The 14,007-nt window shown below is 36.9% G+C and overlaps 2 protein-coding genes and 3 pseudogenes across 2 annotated transcripts; 2 read left to right on the top strand and 3 right to left on the bottom strand.

Annotated features, from left to right (window-relative positions):
• The first annotated feature begins 2,862 nt into the window (after positions 1 to 2,862).
• Positions 2,863 to 5,490, top strand: LOC104768471 (protein IQ-DOMAIN 2-like). The gene is made up of 6 exons (XM_010492468.3): positions 2,863 to 3,173; positions 3,277 to 3,350; positions 3,443 to 3,769; positions 3,902 to 4,123; positions 4,396 to 4,515; positions 4,627 to 5,490. Exons 2-6 carry the CDS (start codon positions 3,291 to 3,293, stop codon positions 5,284 to 5,286), a joined length of 1,389 nt encoding a protein of 462 aa, XP_010490770.2. The 5' UTR covers positions 2,863 to 3,173; positions 3,277 to 3,290; the 3' UTR covers positions 5,287 to 5,490.
• A 298-nt stretch (positions 5,491 to 5,788) lies between these two features.
• Positions 5,789 to 7,249, top strand: LOC104768469 (mitochondrial import inner membrane translocase subunit TIM14-3). Its single transcript, XM_010492466.3, has 3 exons — positions 5,789 to 6,047; positions 6,413 to 6,591; positions 6,930 to 7,249. The coding sequence occupies exons 1-3, from the start codon at positions 6,045 to 6,047 to the stop codon at positions 7,084 to 7,086; spliced, it is 339 nt and encodes a 112-aa protein (XP_010490768.2). The 5' UTR covers positions 5,789 to 6,044; the 3' UTR covers positions 7,087 to 7,249.
• Positions 7,250 to 7,303: 54 nt separating this feature from the next.
• LOC104768470 (F-box/kelch-repeat protein At5g03020 pseudogene) lies at positions 7,304 to 8,683 on the bottom strand (annotated as a pseudogene).
• A 139-nt stretch (positions 8,684 to 8,822) lies between these two features.
• On the bottom strand, positions 8,823 to 9,878 carry LOC104772103 (putative F-box/kelch-repeat protein At5g03000 pseudogene; annotated as a pseudogene).
• A 1,968-nt stretch (positions 9,879 to 11,846) lies between these two features.
• LOC109125210 (putative F-box/kelch-repeat protein At5g03000 pseudogene) lies at positions 11,847 to 13,994 on the bottom strand (annotated as a pseudogene).
• Positions 13,995 to 14,007: the final 13 nt, after the last annotated feature.

Raw genomic sequence — 14,007 nt, 5'->3', positions numbered from 1 at the left:
TCCCAAAAATAACTCTCATGAACCTTTTTCTGACGGTATTACTACTTTATAACCATAATTTTTTTTAAGAAAGTTTATAATCATATATCTTAGCATCTCTTACTTATTTTTAACTCTAATTCTTTTCTTCACCCTTGATTCTTCTAGTAGAAATGCTTTAACTTTAGTATTAACATTTTTTAAAAAAATGGAATTGTGAGCTGTAAAAAGTAGATGAACTGAAGTAGTAAAATTCAGATGCTATAAGATATATGATTATAGTAGTAAAAAATGGAATTGTGAGCTGTAAAAAGTAGATGAACTGAAGTAGTAAAAGTTGAATAGTAGTAAAATTAATTTCAGAAATCAGAAAGGAGATATATACAGATATGGGACCAATCAATAAATAAAGTAATAAACGGTTTATTCAATTAAATTCACTGGTAGGAAAAGTATGGGGGTTGTTATTTATGAGAGCCCAGTGTTTATGTGTTAGCCAATATAGGAATCTTCTACCGTTGCTATGTGTCACAAAAACGACAAAACATAGTGTCGGGTCGTTACCAAACTCTCTGGCTCAGCTAAAAATATCTTTAAAATCGCTAACGGCCCTGACCTTGTTTCCATGGCCCACTTCACATTTTCAGATAATGCCAAATTGTGATTTTCGGTTCAATTTTGGTTTTTAGTTATCTCTTTTTGTTTTCCGGTTTAATTGAAACACAAAGTTGACCGACGGGGAGAGAAAGTTTCATTAGAGCTTAAATTATTATTATTTTGTTTCATTCGTAATGTTTGAATTATACTATTAGGTGGAATGTCCATATCCCAATTTAACAACCAACTTCGGAGATACCTATTATTAAAATTATTATAAATTATCAGAAGCATATCCTTATATATACAGCAGACTATGATATGTTTTTTGCTGACAATAAATCATATGATTAGTTAAAATTATCAAATTCCAACGGCTAGTTCTCACATTATTTATATACATATGAAAATAGCTCTTAAGGGTTTTTTATTAAGTTATTAACGAAGCATAGAAGACGCCACATGGAGTGATAGGATCATAGGACATACATTTAAATTTTTTTTTTTCTAATAACAAAAGTTTATAAGACTGGTACACAAGCTGGCCACCGATAAGGAACCTTTGGGATTTATCTCCAAAAAAAGTCAATGATTTAGGTAGATATAATACTTAATCCACTGGACCAAAATTAACTAATTAATTATTATTATTTTAATCATGTCCCACAAAGATTGATGTTTTGAGATATTTTTTTGTCCCACAAAGATTGATGTTTTGTAAACTTCAAGAAGTAATTATTGAAAATATTTAAAAGTTTGAATTGTTATTGGTTTATATTTTCTCTTTCTACCAAAAGGTAATTATAAATTAATTTACAAATAAAAACTAAAATTTTTCTTAATATGTGTGAAAGTGTCAAAACATCAATCTATGTGAGACAGAGGGAGTAGTTCATTGTATGTCAACAGTCTTTTTGCCATTTAATAAAAAGTTTACCTAAAATCATGGTAATACGACAATTGAGAAAATTACAGCATATAGTTAACTATACGGTGTTTTATGAAACGAGTTTTCACTTCACCCATTATATATTGTTTGTTTGTTTGTGAATTCTTATATATTTGAAGTTAAGATATTATGAGTCGAATAATATGTTTGCTCATCAATTGGAGATTACTTACTATAGTGTGGTTGGATCTGAGCATAAAATATGATATTGGTGTGCAATAATCAACAAGTTGTGATGATTTATCAAATCCAGAAAGTATTAAGTATATCGTATATGGTGGCTTGTTAGAGCATATTTAAAATGATAAAAGGCTGTAACACTGATGGACATATATATTTGTTCACATGTTTTGTCGGTTGTAGTAATGTAAGCGTGTATTAAAAACACACATACTTTATACGGATTATTAAGCAGATGAATTTTATTGGATAATTGATATCTGTCGACAAAAAATACGATCTTTAATTCGATTAATTAAAAAGATATTTACAGAGTGTAGTAGTATTACGTTTTTACCCCACAAAACGACGAAGAGAAGCCCATATAGAAAAAGAAAAGACGAATAAAAACTTTTTATTTCAACGATTTTTTCTTTTTATTACTCCCTCCTTTCTAATTTAACTGTCGTTTAAGGTTTTTGCACACAAATTAAGGAAATTATTAAATTTTATGTTTTGCCTTTCATTAATATATTTTATAATTTTTTCATTGATTGAAACTTTAAAACAGCAGGGAATATTCATCAAACATCTGCATCAAAAATCTAAAACGACAACTAATATGAAATAAAAATTAAATCCTAAAATGACAACTAAATTAGAATGAAATGAGTATTATATACTGTATTAGGTGAAAAGAAAAGGACCTGTCTTACCGGATAAAGTTAAAAAAGTCTTACCGGATAAAGTTAAAAAAAAAAATTTGAAATTTTGATATGGTCACTGTTACAGATCCCATAACTAGTTCATTAATTGTATAGCAGTTTCAGGAAAAGGTAAAGATCCAAATAGTTTTTTCTATTTACACGTTATTGATACTTTAAGAAAATTCCATACATCCCATTAAAAAAAAAACACACCAATATACATGTCAATTCTTATACTTATTTTTTGTTATCCACTAATATATCATTTAGGATAAAAATTGACAAAATATTGTTTATGGAAACTTAGGAAACAAAACTCATCATTACCTTTTTCTATAAGCTAATTGATTAGTTTATAGGGAAAAATGTAAAAAGAATTGAGTAAAACGGAGACGAAGATGGTAAATTTTAAAAAGAAAAAAAAAGAGTAGGGTGGGGCCCAATAAAGCGGCCCAATTAGTGGCTTCACGCACAAACACACACACCGTCACATATACTCTACACAACAACACAACACAGCTTTGAATCCATCTGTCTTCTCTCTCTCTCTTCTTCATTCGCAATTATGATAATGTTGTGAAAGAAGAGACGAACATATCTTCGCACCTCAGCAAAGATCCAAAAAAAACTCTCTCCAATCGATTCTCTCATTTAGTCTTTTCGTCTTCTCCGATACAGAAGAAACCGTGTTGAGCTTTTGCTTTGACTCCTTCCTCCCTCTCAGGTTTTATCTTCCAAAGGGCTTTTCAGCTTCCAGATCTGGTGTCACTATCTTCTCACAGGTACGTTTCCTGATTAGTTCAATTGGTGAATTTAGCTCCTAGATATCGAGATCTATTTGTTATCAAGATCAGTAGATTCAACTTTGTTTTTGCTCCTGTGAAGGGATTACAACAGAGATGGGGAAAAAAGCTAAATGGTTTTCAAGTGTTAAGAAAGCTTTCAGCCCAGATTCAAAGGTTTCAACTTTATATATATATGTTGATGTTGCTTCTTATGTTTATACTGTATTATTAGTAACATCTTTGATGTTTGGTGTTTTTGTTATCAGAAGTCGAAACAAAAATTGGCTGAGGGACAAAATGGTGTGATCTCTAATCCTTCTGAGGTGAATAATGTCAGACAATCTTCTTCTCCTCCTTCTGCTCCTCCTCCACGTGAGGTGAGAGTTGCTGAAGTGATTGAAGAACGTAACAGGGATCTTTCCCCTCCTTCGACAACAGATGTTGTCAATGCTACAGCCACCACTGATATCCCTGTAGCTCCGTCTTCTTCTACTCCTGAGGTCGTTCGTCGTGTTAAACCTACTCGATTTGCTGGAAAGTCTAACGAAGAAGCTGCTGCTATCTTGATTCAGACTATCTTTAGAGGCTATTTGGTATGTAATAGTAATCCCCACTCTTTGAATTGGCTTTGATATGATGTTTGTACAAGACTCTTGATTATGTTCAAAGAAATCTGCTTTTGTTGAGTAGAAGAAACTTATCTTGTGTAATATTTGAAATACTAGGCAAGAAGAGCACTGCGGGCGATGAGGGGTTTAGTCAGGCTTAAGTTGTTGATGGAAGGTTCTGTTGTTAAACGGCAAGCTGCAAATACTCTAAAATGTATGCAGACTCTTTCTCGTGTACAGTCACAGATTCGAGCTAGAAGAATCAGGATGTCTGAAGAGAATCAAGCTCGCCAGAAACAACTCCTTCAGAAGCATGCCAAAGAGTTAGCTGGCTTGAAGGTCTGTCTCTCGCATTCATCTGATCTTGTTTTCTTCCTTTTACTCAAAAGTTTCTTTTTTTGTTCTGTGTGAGAGATGCTAACAAGAAAGAACAGTTGAAAAGAGTTAATAGTCGTAGCTCAGTTTCCTAAGCATTATTATTCATTATATCAAAACTGATGCTTACGTACACTATTAATCTGTTATGTCTTCGTTTCTACCTGAAACTGAATTTTTGGTTTGATTTGCTTGTTGCTAAGAGTTTCCATCTGTCTTACTGTCGCTTCTCTCAGAACGGGGATAACTGGAATGATAGCATTCAATCGAAGGAAAAAGTTGAAGCAAATTTGTTAAGCAAGTACGAGGCAACAATGAGAAGAGAAAGGGCATTGGCTTATGCATACTCTCATCAGGTATTACGATCGTTGTTACCTAATGCTGAACCCCTGTCGAAAGATACATTGAAGTTGAATCTGTGGATCATTTGAATGTTGTAATGATTATATATATGTTCATGTTTGCAGCAAAACTGGAAGAACAACTCTAAATCTGGAAACCCGATGTTCATGGATCCAAGCAACCCGACATGGGGTTGGAGCTGGTTAGAGAGATGGATGGCTGGTCGTCCACTAGAGAGTTCAGAGAAAGAACAAAACAGCAACAACGACAATGCCGCCGCCTCGGTCAAGGGCTCTATAAACCGCAACGAAGCTTCAAAATCTTTTACACGCAATGGCTCAACTCAACCAAACACACCATCATCCGCAAGAGGGACCCCAAGAAACAAAAACGGTTTCTTCTCTCCTCCAACTCCCTCAAGGCTAAACCAATCATCAAGAAAATCCAACAACGACGACGACGCCAAAAGCACAATCTCGGTCCTGTCTGAGAGGAACCGCAGACACAGCATAGCTGGTTCATCAGTTAGAGACGACGAAAGCCTTGCTGGCTCACCGGCTCTCCCTAGCTACATGGTTCCAACAAAATCAGCTAGAGCCAGGCTCAAGCCGCAAAGCCCGTCAGGTGGTACCACACAGGAAAACGAAGGGTTCACAGACAAGGGATCAGCTAAGAAACGGCTCTCGTATCCAGCTTCACCTGCATTGCCTAAACCACGGAGATTCTCAGCTCCGCCCAAGGTGGAGAGTGGCGGTGTTGCGGTGACCAACGGTGGAGGCAGCTGAGGTATATTTATATTGGGTTTGATCTTTTAAATATATTTATTATTTTCCCACTTACGGATGTGTCCTGAGATTGTTGTAAGAGTTATGTGTTCCCTTCATTTGGTCATTCATTTGTGCAGTTGTAACTTGTAAGCGTCGTCAGTCATTTATTTTTTGCTACAATAAATTTTATTATTCGACGATAATGTTTTTTTACCTTTTAAATTTGTGTTCTCTACTTTCGTTTAATTTGTGTTCTCTACTTTCGTTTAATATATGCTTAGTATCCTAATAGCTTTATAATAACTTGTAATCGTAAGCATCATTTGGAATATATCCTCTTAAACATTCTTTGAAGAAAATTGATCTTAGTAAGAAACCAAACAAAACCGTAATACTCCGGACTAGTTAGAGAGTTTTGACCTTTTATTACAAGAATGACCGGCTTTGACTCACATAACCGACAATTTGGTCGAACCGACATTATTTTTTTTAAAAGGAAAATATACTACTTATCAAAACCGACCTCTTTGATTGACAAAAAGAAAAAGAAAAAATCAAACCGACCTCTTGCCCACGCAAAAACCAGAAGAACACAAATCAAATTAAAACAAAGCAGGCAGAGATTTTTTTTTTTAATTATTTCTCTCCCTCGAAGAACCCTAAACCCATTCCCCAATTCGATCGAGAGACTCGAAAAATCTAAAAGATTTTATTGCGATTTATTAATCCGATTGTATTTTCTCCGGACAAATACTTCGCTTGAATCAACGTGAATTATGGTGAGTTTTTTTTCTGTTTTTTTTGGTATGTTCTTGTTTCCGTTTAAGCTGGATTAATATATTTCTCTCTTTGAACAATTAGAGGAGAGTATCGTGAAATTTTTAGTCAGGAATGTTCGTTTGTTAATCGAATTTAACTGTAAAATTTACAGCTAAGACAACGTTTACAACACCTAAGAATCTCGAATCCAGATGGGTTTGATTCGTTTGTTGTCTTAGGGTCACAACAAAAATCTGATACAGAGATGGGTCTTATATGTGGTTCTGTGATATCAATTGAGAGTGTTTCTTATCTTTGATTTTCGAAAGCTAAAGTTTGTTCCTTTTTTTTTGATGTATCTGACCTTTTTGTTGTGGCTACACAGGCTACGCCAATGATTGCAGGTGTTGCTGTAGCTGCAGCTGCATATGCTGGTAGATATGGTATATTGGCTTGGCAAGCTTTCAAAACCAGGCCACGTGTGCCTAGAATGCGCAGGTTTTATGAAGGTGGTTTCCAAAGTGCTATGACACGCCGAGAAGCTGCTCTCATTCTTGGAGTTAGGTTCGTCCCTTTCTTGAAACCTGCTTGCTCTTTTTGTTTTTGTTACTCAAATTGAACTGGTCCTGAGACTGAGGTTGATACCCTTCAGAACCCTGGTGGTTGTAATTTATAGATCCAACATATGCAGTGCCCATCAGATGTTTTTTGTTGGGTTTGAAAATCTGTTTGTAGTGTTGTTCTGCAAGTTATTAGGGGTCAAATCTTACTGATACAACACCGCTCAGATCAAAGCAAACTCCACAGTTTATGTTCTTGAATCTTATTTTTCACTGTTGGTCGTTTAGGAGTTTTAAATGAAAGGATTGACTGAGTTTTGTGTGCTGGTGTTTATATAACAGGGAGAGTGTTGTGGCAGAGAAGGTGAAGGAAGCTCACCGGAGAGTAATGGTTGCAAACCACCCAGACGCTGGAGGCAGTCACTATCTTGCTTCTAAGATTAATGAAGCCAAAGAGATGATGCTTGGGAAATCCAAAAACACCGGTTCTGCCTTCTGATTGTCTTGTTTTTGATACGAAAGTATGTATTTCCCCCATTGGTTTTGTTATGAATGTGCTATGATTTATTCTTGTTGATGCTGATGTATATCATTCTTGAATGATTCCAAACAAACTCATCTGAGAAATACAAACACCAAACTCTTAAGGAGTTTTTAACACATCCATTTAGAGCATACAAATCCATGTGTGACTGTATCAGAGTGCAAGAAGAAAGTAGAACCAAAATTTACATCCATTGATTCGATTTCCTATAAAGCTCTGCTACATCCCGTCTTTCAAACCGAACATACGACCATAGGGGCGATCCAACATTGAACACCACCAAAGTGAAACACAAAATGTAAGGCAATCAAAGTCCCTTAGCCTCTCTTCAGACCAGTCCACATTGTCTTTCCCATGGAGAAACAAATAAAAATCCCATTGTTGATCAATAAGTGACAATAGCAGAGTTTAAAAAGAAATGTGAAGTAGGATCAAATCCATCAACAGTGAACACTTGTTTAGACCATTGAACGAATCCCCAAAGCTCATTCAAACCACGTCTCTCTAACAAAATCTCAGCACACGAAATATTCGTTTCACACTCCTCACTCGAATCCTCCTCCGCCTGCAACTCCAAAACCTCAGTCACCGACTTCCACCAAACAGTGACTCGTCCTCCTCCTCCCCCGCCGCCGGATATCCCTCCTCCTCTGCCGCCGGATACCGCCACCGCAACAAAATGATGAGAGGAGAGTTCCTCAATCCCATTAACCTCAACACAATCAAAACCTTGCTTTGGTTCACGCCACAACAGATTCCCATCAGAAACAGAGATTAAACAAAGCACACTCTCAATCTCAAGTAAGCAAACATTGGTCTTCAAGTTAAACTTCAAACCATTCAAGCCATAAACCTTCCTTTCCTTCAATAAAAATAAGCATATTCTTCCGAATGGTGAAAACTAATGGTTTAGGGGACTCCCAAGTATTAGTCTTTGGATCATAAACCTCCTCACATTCTTTGAACCTGCAGCCACCCATCACGTGGATCTCACCGTTATCTTCATTCACATCCGCGGCTGCAGCAGCTCGAGGTAAGTGCATGTTGCGGATTCTACGCCATTGATGAGATCGACAATCGAAAACGAACACTCTTCTGCTTCTCTTTCCATTGACGAAGCCTCCGATTACGTAAATCTCCGAACCGGTTGAGACAACGGTCGGGGATTGAGGGTACCGTTGTTGCTGAGGATACGAAGGGATTGGTTTTAATCTCTGTTTGGGAATCGGAGAAACTGTGAACCAGAAGAGATTAGGGTTGTTGTTTAGCTTTAGGCAGACGCAGAGGTGGTTCTCGGGGTTTCCGATGAAGGATCGTGTGGCTTCGAGGTCAGGGGAAGCGAGGAGAGATCTGAAACCTTTGGAGACGAGAGATAGAGTTGGATAATGGAATCTTGAGATACGAGCTAAACAATTGAGAGCGACGTCGTCCGGTAAAGATGAAAACGACGTCGGAGAAGGATTACCATCTCTTCCGTCATCGGATCGGAGTCGGAGGAGTCTTCTCATTCTCGGAGGCTTTGATTTTTTAATTTAGAGTCCTTTGATTTAAGGGTATATTACTATGGATGTCAAAAACATTATAAATAAATTTTTACTATCTCTTAAAAATCATAATAAAAATATATTTAAAAAGTCACCCACTAGTTCTAAAAGTCCCTCCAAAGTCCAAAGTAAATAAAAACTGAATGATCAAAGTGTGACAATAGCAGAATGCAAGAAGAAATGCGAAGGAGAGTCACATCCGTTGAAGGTAAACACATTTTTAGACCATTCAACAAATGCACAAAGCTGTCCAAAACGTCGTCTCTCAAACGAAACTTGAGTGCACCAAATCTTGGTTTTAAAATCCTTAGTAACCGACTTGGACCAAACTTGCAGTCTTCTTCCTCCGCCGTTGTTTGCCACACGATAAGTTGGACTATCGAACACTTGGCCAATCCCAAGATTCTTAACTCCCTTAACCATTATCCAGCCAGAATCATCAGCATCGTTTGGATCACGCCAAAATAGATTCCCAAAATCGGAAACAAGTATTAGACACAAGGCCTTGTCTATCTCTACTAATCTAATAGTACCTGGAGCTAAATGCTTCTTTTGAACGATGAGACCATCAACTGCTGTGGGAAGTGTAGGCTCCCAAGTTTGGGTCTCTGGATCATAAACTTCTCCCCAGTTGTCGATACTCTTGAACCTGGAGCCACCAATCACGTAGATCTTACCGTCGACTACATGAGCGGCTGAAGGAGCTCGACCTAGACGCATGTTGGGAAGTTTACGCCATTTCTGAGATCGACAATCGAGAATCAACACTCTCTTGCTTCTCTTTCCCTTGAGTATGCCTCCGATCACGTAAATCTCTGAACCTTTTGCAACAACGGTTGAGTATTTGGAATGTTGATACGAAAACGAAGGGATACGTACTAGTTTCTGCTGTGTTGGGATTGGGGACAGTGTGAACCAGCTAGGGTTAGGGTTATTCTTATCGAGGTTTAAGCAGACATAGATACAATCCTCTGTTTTTCCTATGGAGGATCGTGTGGCGTCCAACTCAGGGGAAGCTATGAGAGATCGGAAACCCATGGAGACGAGAGATAGAGCTGGATGATGGGATCTCGATACACGAGCTAAACAATTCAGAGCTACGTCGTACGGTAACGATGAAAACGACGTCGGAGGAGGAGGAGACGACTCTGATGATTCCCGCATGCTAATCTCTTCTGTCGGCGTCATTCTGTTCTGTTTGTGTTGCGATTCTTTTTCCAATCAATGAGTTTTTTTTTATATATTCAAAGTCTGATGGGCCTTTGTATAAATGGGCCTTTATTGATTCGACTTTTAGGCAAAACCAATTTTTAATATTCAATATTTTGTGGGCCTTTGTAGAAATGGGCTACGATTGATTTGTTTTATTTGCTTTGCTAACTATTTTGACCAATGGAAGCAATAGTAGTAGTATACTAGAAGATAATCCTCTTTTTAACGAAAAGGAAGTACACAACATAGTTTTTGTAGATTTTATATTTTTAATAAATAGTTACAAATAGGTTATAGATTAATTCATATATTAATATTAATTGGTTACACCTAAATATTAGGGATATTCCAAATTGATAATTGATATATTAATGGTAACAAATAAAATCAGAGATATTCCAAACTGTATTTTCGGAAGATTTAAGTCCTATATCACGTTGTTTCTAAAGATTTTTAAACACATTATTACAAATTTATTTTCTACAGATTTTATCGATTGACCACAATATTTAACCAAAGATAGATTACGAAATAAAATTTAACCAGTGTTATAGCACGGGTACTTATCTAGAAACATTAACAATATAAAACTTACAAAATATGTGTCTTTTTTCAAGCCCCAAAGCTCTTCTAAGGTGTTGACTGGTTCTCCCGCTACCTCCCGCAAACGCTGCGTTTGCGGCTGGCAGCGGTTGTTAGCGATTGGAACCAATCACACAAAACGCTCCCAACTGCTCCGAATCGCTCTCAATCGCTCCGAACCACTGAATTTCAAAAGCTGCTTCCCGTAAGCGTTTGCGTTTGCGGGCGATTGCGGTTTGAATTTTTTTTTTTTTTTTTTTGTAAAAAACTTAAAAGAAATCAATGATAATAATTTTTTTTTTTGTTATATCTTCTATCTAACCATTTTACTCATTAAAGATGGAAGAAAATGAAGTACGGTTCCGATTGTAGAGATTATAAAATAAATAATTAGAAGAAAATAATATTCCAATTAACAATAATCCAGAAAACTTGATGTAAATTTAATGCCACATCGCACATAAGTTCAAAAAATCTAAATAAATATAAAATTTCATCAGAAATAAGATTATTTGTGAAAAGTATTAAAACAAATCACCAGTGACTCTTCTCAACTTTCACTTGACCATTCCTACCTATGCAACTACTGACCCACGATCTAAGAGAAAAGAGAAAAAATCTACGATCTAAAGCATATGTTTTGTCATTTATCAAATTACTTGATTAAATTTTTGGTGAAAAGCCAAATGCATAAAGGAATAAGTATTTCAATATGAAATTTATTTGTTTTTGAATAATTATTTTAGTCTTTTTTAATAAATTTTAATTATAAATTAAGTTTAATAAAAATTTTGGTTTTTAAAACATTTATATATTATATATCACTTTTATTATGTTCCAACCGCTATTGTACTCGCTGGTCAACCAGTCGTAAACCTCCCGCAAACGCACCAATTTTAAACCGCTAAACCAGTCGTTCAAAACACTTAATAACGCTTGAAACCGCAATCGCCCGCTTCCGCAATCTCCCGCAACCGCAACCGCAACCGCACCGTTTGAACCAGTCAGGCCCTAAACTACGTCTCTCCAGAGATATCTCTGCACACAATATCTCGGTTTTGCACTCTTTAGTCCAACTGCGATCATCACTTAGACGGCCAAACAGCACCGTCTTCCACCAAACTATCACTCTGTTCCTTCCTTTAACACTAACCCACGACAAATTTTCCTTTGGATCATTCCAAAGTAACATATCTTTGCGAACGCATATTTGGCACATCATTTTGTCTATCTCTACCATCCAAATATTCTTCTCCAAGTGAAGTTGATGAGAATAATAAATCATTATAAATTTAAAACCATTATAAATTTTTACTATATCTTAAAAATATATTTAAAAAAACACCCACTAGTTCTAAAACTCTCTCCAAAGTCCAAAGTAAATAAAATCTGAATGATCAAAGTGTGACAATAGCAGAATGCAAGAAGAAAAGCGAAGGAGAGTCACATCCGTTGAAGGTAAACACAGTTTTAGACCATTCAACAAATGCCCAAAGCTCTCCAAACTCTCGTCTCTTAAACGAAACTTGAGTGCACAAAATCTTGGTTTTAAATTCATTAGTCCGCCGACGTCTGCGACCTTTACGGCAAGCCACAACCGACTTGGACCAAACTTGCAGTCTTCTTCCTCCGCCAGTGTTTGCCACATAATAAGGTTGATTAGCGAACACTTCGTCATGCTTAACTCCCTTAACTATTATCCAGCCAGAATCATCAAAATCATCAGAATTTTTTGGATCACGCCACAATAGAGGCCCAACATCGGCAAGCAGTATTGGACACAAGGCCTTGTCTATCTCTACCAAGCAAATACGCTTCAGGTGAAGCTGAAACAAAACAAATCGTCCATTTCATAAACCGTTCCACCCATTACCAAGCTACCTGGAACTAAATGATTCTTTTGAACGATGAGATCATCAAGTGCTGTGGGAAGTATAGGCTCCCACGTTTGGGTCTTTGGATCATAAACTTCTCCCCAGTTGTCGATACTCTTGAACTCGCAGCCACCAATCACGTAGATCTTACCGTCGACGGCTACATGAGCGGCTGAAGGAGCTCGACGTAGACGCATGTTGGGAAGTTTACGCCATTGGTGAGAACGACTATCGAGAACCAACACTCTCTTGCTTCTCTTTCCCTTGAGTATGCCTCCGATTACGTAAATCTCTGAACCTTTCGCAACAAAGGTTGAGTATTTGGAATGTTTATACGAAAACGAAGGGATACGTACTCGTTCCTGCTCTGTTGGGATTGGGGAGAGTGTGAACCAGCTAGGGTTAGGGTTTTTCTTATCGAGGTCTAAGCAGACATAGATACAATCCTCTGTTTTTCCCATGGAGGATCGTGTGGCGTCCAGCTCAGGGGAAGCTATGAGAGATCGGAAACCCTTGGAGACTAAAGATAGAGCTGGATGATGGTACCTCGACACACGAGCCAAACAATTCAGTGCTACGTCGTACGGTAACGATGAAAACGACGTCGGAGGAGGAGGAGACGACTCTGATGATTCCCGATGAAAAAGGCCCAAACAATTATGTTCTGTTTGTGTTTCGATTCTCTTTTTTCAATCATGTGTTTTTATTGTTATATATATTCAAGGCATAATGGGCCTTTGTATAGATGGGCCTTTATAGATTTGATTTATAGATAAAACCAATTTTTAATATTCAATAATAATGGGCCTCGATTGATTTGATTTAGTTGCTTTGCTTTTGCTAACTATTTTGACTGATGGAAGCAAAATAAAATAGTATACTAGAAAATGATAACATAACTGAAAGCAAAAAAACTGAGAAAAAAGATATTCATATATGTGAAAGAGTTCAAGAAGTGAAAGCAATCAGATCATCAACTCTAGACATGCAATAAAAAAAACATCGGGATGACGGGATATATGTATGTATTATCATCATAAGCTTTTCAAGAACTTCGAAGTTCTACACCCATAGTAATTACCAAGTACGTAAGCCATCGAGAACCTCTAAAAAAATTTGTGTTTGGATGATCACAATGTAAACAGTATATTTTATACCTTTCAAACAATATAAACGAAGAAAACCTAGAATTAATAGAGTTGTTTTATTGGAATATATCCCCTAGTAATAAATCACATTGATCAATATGTCACAATGGCAGAATCCAGAACAAACTTCTTAGGAGAGTCGCATCCATCAATTTGTAAACACATTTTTTGACCATTCAACGGATCCCCAAAGTTCTTCTAAACCACGTCTTTCAAACGAAACCTCTGCACACCAAATCTCTGTTTTATATTCCTTACACCAATAGCCATGATCTTGACGGTGAAAACACCACCACCGACCTCCACCAAACTGTCACTCTTCTTCCTCTGTCGGATTTTTCCACATTAGTAAATTATTCAGAGGAGAGTTGTTCAAGTCCCTTAATTATAGTCCAGCCAAAATCATCTGATCTCATTGGATCATGATGAAGCCACTTTAGCTTCCCTTTGGATACCGACGTTTGGCACATGAAGTTGTCTATCTCTACAAAGCAAATATTCATCTTAACGCCATGC

The sequence above is a fragment of the Camelina sativa genome, chromosome 20 (assembly GCF_030686135.1).
Source record: "Camelina sativa cultivar CO46 ecotype springtype chromosome 20, ASM3068613v1".
Classification (NCBI taxonomy): Eukaryota; Viridiplantae; Streptophyta; class Magnoliopsida; order Brassicales; family Brassicaceae; genus Camelina; species Camelina sativa.
This window is presented reverse-complemented; position numbering and strand designations above follow the sequence as displayed.